At 35.5% G+C, this 13,258-nt stretch overlaps 1 protein-coding gene across 1 annotated transcript in view; it reads right to left on the bottom strand.

Moving 5' to 3' along the window:
• CSMD1 (CUB and Sushi multiple domains 1) overlaps positions 1 to 13,258 on the bottom strand; it is a gene marked incomplete at its 5' end in the record, with an annotated part of 1,150,904 nt that overhangs the window by 184,297 nt on the left and 953,349 nt on the right. Inside the window, one exon of the mRNA XM_081335496.1 lies at positions 2,286 to 2,477. Within this exon, the coding sequence (XP_081191622.1) occupies positions 2,286 to 2,477 (192 nt within the window). The remainder of the gene's footprint in view (positions 1 to 2,285; positions 2,478 to 13,258) is intronic.

Below are 13,258 nucleotides of genomic sequence, written 5' to 3' on the forward strand. Positions count from 1 at the left end.
ACCAAAGATTTTGATGTATAAGTTGTTTTTTTCTAAACTAAAACCTCAGTATTCAGGTTAAATTGTCATGTTGGCACTTTGTGATAAATAAGTGGATTTTGGGTTGCAGTTTGGGCACTCGGTCTCTAAAAAGTTCGTTATCACTGCCCTATTCCATGCAGCAATCCATGACTACACAATTCAGTCTGTCTTTAAACAGAGAAGGAATCTACTACCTCTCAAAGCAGTCTGTTCCATTAAGAAAGATTTACAGACGTTCAACCAAAATCCACTTATGTGTACTTTGAATACACACACACACCTGAGTCTTCAGGAGTAACTCTAAACAATTCTACTCAATATTCTGCATCACAGTTTTCTGATACTTAAAGACAGAAATCCCATCTCCACAGTCTTCTCTTCTCTGGGCTAAACATATCCATAGCTTTCAACTGTTTCTCACAGAGTTTTCATCTTTGTTGATTTAGGTTCCCTGGTGAACCTTAGTTTCTTTTCAGCATCAGCTTTTTTAGCTTTTTTCCTGCAGATATTATGTTCTTACTGATACAATTCTCTGATGATTATTTCCAACTTCTGCCTTCTTTACATATGGTTTTTAACACTTAGCTCAATAAAAAACTCACTTTGCATTCAGTTATTTTCTAAACCACCTCCTATTTGGTGTGTGATATTTTACCTTTGAGAAGCTCCCAAATCTCCTGTGCTCCTTTTGTCTTCAGGATTATTCTTGGATATCAATAGAGATTTCCAGGTTCTTTTTTAAAAAAATATAATGCAGTTCTCCTTTATCTGACTTATATCTTTTGAATAATCATTAGATTTTAATTCTTCATTCCACTCATAAAGTTTTCCAAGCAGCATCCAGTCATGTCTATTAAATTATACATGCCCTCCTGTACTTTCTGTTTCTTTCTCAATCTCCAAGTGTTTATAGAGGTATTGAATCTTTAGATCACAACTTGAGTTATTTCTTCCTAAATTTGTATATTTAAGTTTTGATGCCTCCATTTCTGCATACTTCTCCTAATCTCAATCCCAATACATAAGAGGTCAGATCAAACATTTACAAGTTTGAAAACTCCCTTTTAAAGTTAGCAGAGCAACAGAGGTTAGAATTAGTCTTTATTCACTCACCTAGTTTTCTACCAACTGCACAAAGATTGGTAGTCATGTATTGTACTAATCAATGCTTTAACTATGTTTATTAAATACATTTTATTTTATTCAAGTCGTAAATAATAATTTCTAAATATCACTGACTGGATTTATGCAAATATCAAACAATTTGTTTGACTAACTTTTTCTGGGTCCTCAGGCACTGTTTTTGTGCCGAACAATTCTGAGTTTCAAAAAATTAAAAGTAAGGAGAGACTAAAATATTTCCAGTTAATGATTTTAGGACAGGACAAATTAGGATCTTGTAGAATTCAGGATTACAGAAAATTTTCTAAAGTGACTAGTCTCTACCTTATAAATGAGACCCTTACGTTTCAGGGGTATTGCCAATAAACTTCTAAACTAAGTTTAGGGATTTTTTTTAATCCCATTTATATCCCGCCCTTCTCCGAAGACTCAGGGTGGCTTACAATTTAAGCACAAACCAATGTGCTTAGCAATAAAAGTCAATGTAAAATGAAAAGCACGATAAAAAATGATGGGTTTTGTTACACTTCTCTGATAATTTCCCATTATGTAAGTATTATTGGAGCCATGCATTAGTACTAAGAAATGTTTTGTGTGGCTGAAAGTGTTGGGTAGAAGTAGTTTGTGTTCTTTAATTTCTTCTCAAGATCTAGGAATTGTTGTTTATAAAAAACCAAACAGTTTTGATGTGTGAAATTTGAATAAAAACTTTGTATAAAAAATGTCAGTTGAATATATATATATATATATATATATATATATATATATATATATATATATATATATATATATATATATATATATATATATATATATATATATATATATATATATATATATATATATATATATATATATTACTGCATTTTACTAAAGTAAAGTACAAGCTAAATAACGTATCAGTTAAGAAACATTTTCCTAAAATGAAATTCAAGCTATTAAGATAAAGTCTGAGAGAATTTGAAGAAATGGCAAAGGAGATTCACTAAAACCAGCAGAACTTTTATGAAATAGTCCAATATGGATACCAAAACAAATTGAAGAAATTGAGATAAATTATATGTTATTTCAAACATTAAGAAAAACTGCAATACTGATCCATAAACAAAAGTTGAATTTATATTGTGAATTTTTGTTATTACCTATGCAAGTAGGTAAAGGCTTGTCCCAAACTCTTCGATCACCACTTAAACAGGTAATAATATTACTACCATGCATCGTGTAGCCTGGATTACAACTGTATAAAACCACTGTTTCTGTATAATGTCCTTCATCACGGATTCTGTAGCCATAATTTGGTGTTCCAGGATCTTCACATTTCACTAAATCAAAGCCTGTGAACGGGAAAAACAATATATATTTTCTTTACATATTGAGTTTATACATTTGCTCAATTTTGTTTGCTACAAACTAAGCAGGTTTTCTAATACATTTAGGTAACTATGAAGCTACTTTTTTTTTAAAAGGAGCCAGGTAACATCAACATTTTTTAGTCAGGAATGGAACTATATTCTAGCTTCTATTGTGATGCAATTATTTTATGCTTGCTCTTTTTTAATAGTAGCACAACTAAATACCAAAAATCTTAAAATGAAAATATTGATGTAGAGTTTGTGTTTCTCCTCAACTTGATGGTTAAAATTTGCTTTCAAACTATTATAAAAAGAGAAGAAAAGATCAAAACTCATGCTTGGTTATAAGATACTGATGAAACAAAATGAAGAATAAGTGTATCATTCTACAGTCCAGTGTCTGTAGTTTTCCTGGCTTCCCACACTTCAATTAAATTTTAAGAAAATATATAATGAGGGAACTCATCTCATGGGGATTCTTTAGATAAGGGATCATGGATAGCCAGGCAGACTACAGAGTGATAGAGAGATGTGTAGCAATAAATAAATAAAAATAAAAGAAATAAAACATACACAAACATTACAACCTACTATCATTTTTCATCAAGATGTGAAGCTCATGCATGTAGGAATGCTACTTTTAAAGTTAGTACAAGTACATCAAATCTGACAGTCTATAGTGTGTGTTTGTGTGTGTGTATTTATTTATTTATTTATTTATTTATTTATTTATTTATTTATTTATTTATTCGGTTTATATACCGCCCTGCTCCCAAAGGACTCAGGGCGGTTTACAAGGCAAAATTTAAAAACAATACAATATAAAATTAAAATAAAATTAAATTAAGTCTAGCCGCAAAAATTAAAATCACAATTTTAAAACATTAAACCCCTCAGTCCAGACCAGATAGCTCAAAGAGCCAGGTTTTTAGGTCCCGGCGAAATGAACGAAGATCGGGGGCAGTCCGGAGTTCCGTTGGCAGTTGATCCCCCCTGGGGATCGCCCATTGGAAATCCTTGACTGGCAGTACCCTGAGAAGGCCCTCCCTGTGGGAGTGCACAGGACGATGGGAAATTGACGCTGGCAGCAGGTGCTCCCTTAGATAATCCGGGCCCATGCTATTTAGGGCTTTATAGGTCATTACCAGCACCTTGAATCTCACCCGGAGGGCAACCGGAAGCCAATGCAGCTCGCGGAGAAGAGGTGTTACATGGGAGTATTGGGAGACTCCCATCACAACTCACGCGGCTGCATTCTGCACCAGCTGAAGCCTCCAAGTGGTCCTCAGGGGCAGCCCCATGTAGAGAGCATTGCAGTACTCTAGCTGGGAGGTCACGAACGCATGGGTGACTGTGCGTAGGGCATCTTGGTCCAGATAGGGCCGTAACTGGCGCACCAGGCGAACCTGGGCAAAAGCCCCCCTGGCCACGGCTCCTATATGATCTTCCAAACTGAGCCGTGAATCCATACATACATACATGAGTACATTGGAGATAGGACAGCTTGGTCCAGTGGTTAAGGTACCAGGCTAGAAACCAGGAAACTGAGAGTTCTAGTCCTTGCTTAGGCATGAAAGCTGACTGGATGACTTTGGGGCTAGTCACTCACCCTCAGCAGGATTCTTATGGGGAAAAATACGAAAAGGAAAGAGTATCAGGTATGTTTGCCACCTTGAATTATTTCTTAAAATAATGAAGGTTGGTTAAATAATCAAATAAAAAAAATCTGATAAAGAATAAAAATGAGGTTTTGTTACCTTCTTAGCATGTAAGGAGACAAATTTAATGATGTGACATCCAGTTCTATCCCACAGACCTTTTCCTTTCAAATTAATGTAATTCCCTGTTTGGATTTCATTATTCTATGGTTGGGAGGCATTTCCAATGTTATTTTTGCTCAGTAGTACTTTCTTGTAATCAGTGGTGGGATTCAGCCAGTTTGCACCACTTCAGCAGAACTGGTAGCTAATTTTTTTGTTGCCCAGGCCCAGAATGGACTTCTGGAAGTGACATCCACACAGAGAACCAGTTGCTCCCATATTTGAATCCCACCACTGCTTCTAATCCACGGTTGTAGGAAAATATAGACAGAAAATACAAATACTAAAGATCTCGTCTCCTATCCAGTGTTTAGGGTGACCAATGCTGTCTGAAGTAACTCATTGGTAGAAAGGATATCAATAAGCCTCACTTCAGGTATGTCTGTGCCTGTGTTTGTGTGTTATAGAAAAGCAACATCTTTGGATAATGTGGAAGGGATCCATGGGGGTGTTTCTCAAAGAACTGTGAAGTTCTGTTTTACATAGTGCTACAATCAAAGGGGATAATTACCCAACCTCAAAGATGGGGGGGGGGGAAATTAAAAATATCAGCAGTAGTTCCCCTGGCACAAAATTGTTTTCTATGATTTCAGTTTATTCCCCTCTTCCTCCTGAAGCTCATAAGCCCTAGTTCAAATGTCTTCATGTTAAAGAAGACTGTTAAAGATAAACTGTATGTTAAAACTTTTCAATAAAAAAAAAATTCCAAATGAACTATCAGTGTACAATGGGGGCAATTGTTGGGGGTAATTAAGCTGACTTTGTAATAATGCCACTTGGGGTGTGTGTGAAAGCCCTAATAAGCAGGCATATACATAGAATGAAGGCTACTGCTAAGCTTGTAAGCCGCCCTGAGTCTTCGGAGAAGGGTGGGATATAAATGGAATTAAAAAAAAATGGGCTCTAGGTGGGAGAATGGAAAAAGAAAAAGAAATAGCTATTTGTGTTTTCTTTTTCTCATGAAATGTCTGCAGGCAATTCTACAACTTTATGGTCTCTCTGGGAGGGCTTAAAGCTGATAGGATATTCAGGTATCACATGGCAAACCTCAAGAAAGAGCTTATTTTAGGAGGAGTATTCTGCCATCAAGAAACTGGTACTGGTCCAATGAAGGCTTTTGCCAAACCCCATTCATTTTAAAATTTAAATTTAAAATGATTTAAATATTTTTTTTAATATATATATATATATATATATATATATATCATTTCACAGAATCTGCAATAACGATGGAGCATTATCCATACTTCAGTATTTTTTGAATATGTAACTAGTTGCCTTTTCTTTGTATTATACATTTCATCTATAAGGATTTATTGCAAGGTTAAATATGATTTTGCCGAGTTCCCATTTAAGGATAAATTTACCCATATACAAGTTTTCATATATTCAGGCAGTTCTAAATTTTCATTTAGTAACAACATTAACTTTTCTGCACCACATCAGAAATTTATAAAACCCAGTGGTGGTAGAAAAGAGAAAAAAGATTCAAAGAAGCTTTACTGTAGCACAGAAGGGTTACTTTTCTAAAATAGTTAAAAGCATTGCAGCACCTAAGGATCATTTTATATTCTTATTTGGACTGTAGCCAAATACAACTTTGGAAACTAAATGAATATTTCTGAATATGTGATCTGTGATTTAAATTACTGCAGTCTAAATTTGCTAGTGAATCTCAACATCAGATATCAATCACATAGACATAAACACAAGATGAATCTGCTTGCTGATGTAGATACTTAGATACGAACATAATTCAAATCCATATAAAATCCAATGATAAATTAGAAGGAATGCTCGGTATGCTACTAGGTATGCTACTAACAAGATCACCCCTTTTTGTGATAAATGCTGAACATATTCCAATATATAGGCAGTGATATACTGCAGGCCAAAAGTGTTATATTTAACAGCATGTCAAATTTGTTAAGAGAAAAATATGATCACTTAGCACACCTATGTTTAAAAGATTTAATATAAATCAATTGCTCAGGAGGCTAAAACTGCCTTATAGACTTGCTGTTATAGACTTGCATGCCTTTGCAATTTTGCTCTGCCATTGAAAAGGAATAATAATAAAAATGAGGGATTTATTTTTCAGGAAAGAGATGGCTCTTAACAAGATAGTTAGAATATGTATAATAGAGGACTGTATCTTAAATTCCAAAATGTTAACCACCTTAAATAACATTATTGCAATCATGGTTGGTCAAATTTTCTGCATTCTGTCTCCCCACTTTGAAACTTTCAATAAAATATAGGAGTAGCAAGTCAGATACGGCATCCTTGTGTCTGTGTGCGTGGGGGTGTTGAGGTGGCAGACATGAGACAAATGATAACATACATGTGACCTCATCACATAAATGCTGCAAGAGATGTACTTCTGAAAGATGTTGCATCATAAGAACAAAAAGCGTTATTTGTACTGCATATACTATATGTCATCATTTAGGTATTATCTGCAGTTTGCTGCAGATGCTGCTGAAACTGAGGTTAATATGCATAATTTAAAGATAGTTCGCAATGCTATGAATGTGATAGCAGTTCTCTTTACATTCACATCTTGTCCTAGGATTCCAAAAAAACTAAATGCTTCTTTTGTTGCCCTTGGTTGTTTCCTATTTCTGTCCTAGTCACTAGTATTAGTATCTTCTGCTCTTCTGGTTAGTAAAGCAACTTGAAGAAATGTCCATGGTAAGAACAAATTGTGCCATGTGAGGAGGAGGAGGAGGAGGAGGAGGAGGAGGAGGAGGAGGAGGAGGAGGAGGAGGAGGAGAAGCTCAATTACCTTTTGAGCTCTTTGAAAATTCCAGATATGGCACCTGATTGACTTTCTCTCTATTAACTACCAAAGCCCCCACTTCTTTTTATCCTTGATCTCTTAAGAATGGAGCCACAAATTATTTCAGTACAGTTCTTAGTCAAATAAATTCTCTTTCTAAAGTGTTCATTAGTACAAAGGTATTATCAAGCTGTTTCATTCTAACAAAGCCAACTTATGGCAGGGGGAAGGGAAATAACCTCAAAAAAAAAAAACCCTTTGAATTCCAAGGAATAGCAAATGCTCAGTTAAGGCTTAGGATATGGATGCCTATAATCCAGGTAATCATTCTCCTGGAGGAAGATAAATTAATGCCCAACATGGAACAAATTGGATGAACAAGGGCACTTGACAACCAACAAAACACTTGCAATATCTAACTTTCCAAGTCTGGGAGCAGCATTTTTTAAAGCCATACATAATTTTTTTTACCATCCACATTGTTGCAAGGCAGATATTCCAACATTCTATAACCTGAGTGCACCTGCCCACATGGTGACAAGGTCTAGTCCATTTATCATATATTGTTATACTGTAAATTCTGTAAAATATTAGGTCTGTTCATATTCTGCCTCTAATATGTAAATTTCCAGGAAGCCAATAATTTCTATGGGAAAGTTCTATAAGATTCAAAATACCTCGTTACCTGTTTAATAGTCAAATTCTGTGCTGCCACAGTGAAGGAGTCATAACTGGTCACAAGAATTACCTCTTTTGCTTTATTAATCACTTCAAGTTTTCGTGTTTGTTCTTGTTTTAGATGACATGTATTTTTATTTGATAGTATTATTTCAGACATATACTTGCACAGTTATTAACATATCATTACAATAGCTTATGTTACACTTTTATTACAGAGATATTTTGTTTTGTTGGTCTTTTACCTCACCCATTTGATTTTACATTATTTTAAATTTTATTGTTCCTTGACCAAATAAACATTTTTTTAAAAAAAAAAATCCTAATCCTAAAATTATATTTTTTTTGAAATTATATTCTGTCTTCTTCAGGAATCTGAGGTCTCTACTTTATAATTCCCTTTTTATATATGAGGCAGTGGTCATTAATTCACAATAAAATCCTGTAGGAATCAAAGTAGCCATAGTAACTGAAGCTGTTTCTCCTTTTATATAAAATACTAACTTTAAACTTTCATTTCTCCTATTACTGTAATACTTTTTTTTCTAACCCTTATCTGGTCATGATCATAATCATAAAATTTAGTATATTTCCAAGTTATTATTTTAACAAGATCCTTAACACCCTCTTCATTCTTATGTAATAAACCTCCCAATAAGAAATGCACAATTATTTATTTGTAAAATTTAATGGATGCCCATTTTACCTCAAGGTAACTCTTGTTGGTACACAGTTATGAGCAGTGATCTAATGAGTCCTTCTGTTCTAAAAAAAAATGGTAAGGTAACATCTGAACCATTTCTACTTTATTTTCATAGTGTACAATATCTTGTATAATACAATGTATTGTAAAAAGTACAATATTGTTTCCTAGGCAAAGGTACAAATACAAATTAGGTGAAACCTGGTTCAAAAACCATAACTGTGAGCAGGATCTTGGAGTGCTAGTAGACAATCACTTAAATATGAGCCAGCAATATGTGGCAGCAGCCAAAAAAGCTAATACAATTCTTGGTTGTATAAATAGAGACATAGAATCAAAATCACATGAAGTATTAGTACCACTTTATAAATCCTTAGTAGGACCATACCTGGAATACCTCATCCAATTTTGGTCACCACATTATAAAAAAGATGTTGAGAATTTGGAAAAAAATGCAAACAAGGAGAAAGTAAGATGATTAAAGGCCTGGAGACTAAAGATATGAAGAACAGTTGCAGGAATTGGGTATGGATAGTCTAGAGCAGGGGTGTCTATGGATAGTCTAGAGCAGGCCAGATGCGTGGTGGCAAAACTGCGCCCACCTGATTGCCGGCAATGAAAAAAAAGTCACGATACATCGCACCACGTCACATGATGTTGTGAGTTTGACACTCCTGGTCTAGAGAAAAGAAAGATTGGGGTGACAAGATAGCAGTATTCCAGTATTTGAGGGGCTGCCACAAAGAGGAGGGGTTCAACTTATTTTCCAAGGACCAGAAGGCAAGACAAGAAACAATGGATGGAAACTAATCAAGAAGAGAAGCAACCTGGAATTAAGGAGAAACTTCCTAATAGTGAGAACAATTAAACCAGTGGAACAGCTTGCCTTCAGAAGCTGTAAGTGCTTCATCACTGGATGTTTTTAAGAAAAGACTGGACAGTCACCTATCTGAAATGTATAGTGCCTCCTGCTTGAGAAGGGGATTGGACTAAAAGACCTCCAAAATCCCTTCCAGCTCTGTTCTGATTGATGGTCTAAGACAGGCATGTCAAACTGCCGGCCCACGGGCTGGATGTGTCATCCTGAAACTGCGCCCACTCCATTGCTGGCAATGGGGGAAAAGTCATGATACGTCACGTGATGTCACATGACATCGCGAGTTTGACATGCCTGGTCTAAGACACTTTTATTTCCATATCAGTTAGGCTTATATATACATGTACATATTTACATAGAAGGGTAATCAAGGATATATGACCATGCAAAAAATTAATGGGGGGGAGAGGGAGGGGAGGGAGAGAAGAGACATCAAACATACTATACTCATATCAAAATACAGAGGTCCTTAGGCAGCACTGAAAATCAGACAAGAGTATGAGTGAAGTGTAATTCCAGGTCAAAAAGTATCATAAGCTAAATGCTGTACTTATAGAAAGCCTATCTCATGCTATTACTTGAAATGACTTTTGATAGTGGTGGAATGTGAAGGTTTCCCTTAAAGATTGCAGGATTACCATCTGAACTTCATATTTAATTGTTTGAATATGACACATGAAAATTAAAACAAAAGAAAACAACGTTTTGCAAGAAGACAATTGTTAGGTGGTCTGTTCTCATTGCTTCTCAAAAATTGCATCTAGTGATAAAAGGATAATATATGCTAATTAATCAGAACTAATAAAATGGCACTCTTCCTAATATTTTATGTTGTTAAATAATTGTTGCAGTGTGGCTCTCAATGCATTTTTCTAGAAGACATTGGATTTTCTAGACATTCTAACCAAGACCCATTCCTTCCACATTGAAACAAAGCCTATATATTATAGTGTTTCACAAAAATAAGCGATACTATCCTGTCTCAGTTGTAAAGTACAACAGAACATTTCAGAAACACTCTGTTTTTATCTCTAGTCAACCTGGTAATGCTTAAATAGAGGGAAAATAATATAAAATATAATATAGTGAGGCATTTAATTTCAAGCAGAAGTTGAAATAATAGATTTAAACTATTAGTGATGACAAATATTTAAAAGGTAATCAGTAGAAAAAAATGTAGAACAAAAAGATAAGGAGCAAAGTGTCAAATCTGAAGATCTTTAATAAATAAGAGGTATGTATTGGATCATATTAACAAAAAACAATGGAATTTTAAATCACATTCTATGGCATTAATTTCTGCTTATCTAGTTTATGATCAGATAGTTAATTCATTTGCAATTTACGATTTTATATATTGTATATCATTGTTTCTAATTAATTTATTTCCCAAATTCTCTGTGCCTCATTTCTTATTTATTGCAGCCTAGTGTATAAGGTTATTCTTATTTGATTTTCAACACCATTTTAACTTTAAAGGTAACCAGCCAGACAACAGAAAATAACGTCACCTAATACTGCAGAGATAAAACTTTCCAATTGGTTTTAGAAATTTAAAGATAGGCTCAGCTGCAGGGATGCCTGAGGTTATATCTACTCTCCACAATGACTACTGGTATCATGGCAAGGGAAGTTTTAATTGGAGAAAAATACTCATGAAATTATTAAGACATATACATGCACACACCAAGAACCCTGCAGCTGCAGATACAGGTGAAACTCAAAAAATTAGAATATCGTGCAAAAGTAATTATTTCAGTAATGCAACTTAAAAGGGGAAACTAATATATGAGATAGACTCATTACCTGCAAAGCAAGATAGTTCAAGCCGTGATTTGTCATAATTGTGATGATTATGGCGTACAGCTCATGAAAGCCCCAAATCCACAATCTCAGAAAATTAGAATATTACATGCAATCGATAAAACAAGGAGTGTACATAGAACAATATCGGACCTCTGAAAAGTATAAGCATGCATATGTACTCAGTACTTGGTTTGGGCCCCTTTTGCAGCAATTACTGCCTCAATGCGGCATGGCATGGAAGCTATCAGCATGTGGCACTGCTGAGGTGTTATGGAAGACCAGGATGCTTCAATAGCAGCCTTCAGCTCTTCTGCATTGTTCGGTCTCATGTCTCTCGTCTTTCTCTTGGCAATGCCCCATAGATTCTCTATGGGGTTCAGGTCAGGTGAGTTTGCTGGCCAATCAAGCACAGTAATCCCACGGTCATTGAACCAGGTTTTGGTGCTTTTGGCAGTGTGGGCAGGTGCCAAGTCCTGCTGAAAAATGAAGTCAGCATCCCCATAAAGCTCATCTGCGGAAGGAAGCATGAAGTGCTCCAAAAACTCCTGGTAGACGGCTGCGTTGACCCTGGACTTAATGAAGCACAGTGGACCAACACCAGCATATGACATGGCTCCCCAAATCAACACAGACTATGGAAACTTCACACTGGACATCAAGCATCTTGCACTGTGTGCCTCTCCATTCTTCCTCCAGACTCTGGGACCTTGGTTTCCAAATGAGATGCAAAAGTTGCTCTCATCAGAAAAGAGGACTTTGGACCACTGAGCAACAGACCAGGTCTCTTTTTCTTTAGCCCAGGTAAGACACTTCTGACGTTGTTTGTTGTTCAGAAGCGGCTTGACAAGAGGAATATGACATTTGAAGCCCATGTCCAGGATCCATCTGTGTGTGGTGGCTCTTGATGTACTGACTCCAGCCTCAGTCCACTCCTTGTGAAAGTCCCCAACACTTTTGAATGGCCTTTTCCTGACAACCCTCTCCAGGCTGAGGTCATCACTGCTGCTTGTGCACCTTTTTCTTCCACACTTTTCCCTTCCACATAACTTTCTATTAATGTGCTTTGATACAGCACTTTGGGAACATTCAACTTCTTTTGCAATTACCTTTTGATGCTTTCCCTCCTTATGGAGGGTGTCAATGATGGTTTTCTGCACAACTGTCAGGTCAGCAGTCTTCCCTATGATTGTGATTCCTACTGAATCAGACTGAGAGACCATTTAAAGGCTCAGGAACCCTTTGCAGGTGTTATGGCTTAATTAGCTGATTAGAGTGGGACACTTTGAGCCTAGAATATTGCACCTTTTCACAATATTCTAATTTTCTGAGATTCTGGATTTGGGGTTTTCATGAGCTGTAAGCCATAATCATCACAATTATGACAAATCAGGGCTTGAACTATCTTGTTTTGCATGTAATGAGTCTATCTCATATATTAGTTTCCCCTTTTAAGTTGCATTACTGAAATAAATGAACTTTTGCACGATATTCTAATTTTTCGAGTTTCACCTGTATAACTTGATTTTACTTCAAATTCGGAAATAATACTCAAGAAATAGCACATGTTATTTTTTTGTTCTAAGAAGATTGTGTTTGAACTTATACACAGAAATCTTGTGTGTGTGTGTGTATGTGTGCCTGTGTGCATTAATAATAATGGGTGTTATGGAATATGCACAATTTTTATATCTTTCTCTATTTTCAAAGATTTAAAAATAAACAATTTCAGGTAGAATGAGGCAAACACCATAAATATGGCGACACCATGTTTTACATGTTTTCCTTGTGGTATTTTTTGATTTTTTTTATAATGTCAGTGTTAATACTTAGGCGTACTTTATTTACTTCTTAGTTATCATAAGTTAATCACCAGCACTCCAGAATGATTTAACACTTCCATACCATGTGGAAAAAATAAAAAAAATTGTAAATAAACATACTGTAACTGTTAAAAAGAGAGGGAAACATTTGCTTATTACTCTCATAAATAGAGAAATATGATATATATTGTGAGCTAGTTAAGCTATCCTGGTAATAGAGGGAAAAGTAATTTTTAGTAGTCACAGAAAGTCCAAATTCAGGACAATACTACCATGC

This window comes from Vipera berus (genome assembly GCF_964194415.1).
Source record: "Vipera berus genome assembly, chromosome: 1".
Lineage (NCBI taxonomy): Eukaryota > Metazoa > Chordata > Lepidosauria > Squamata > Viperidae > Vipera > Vipera berus.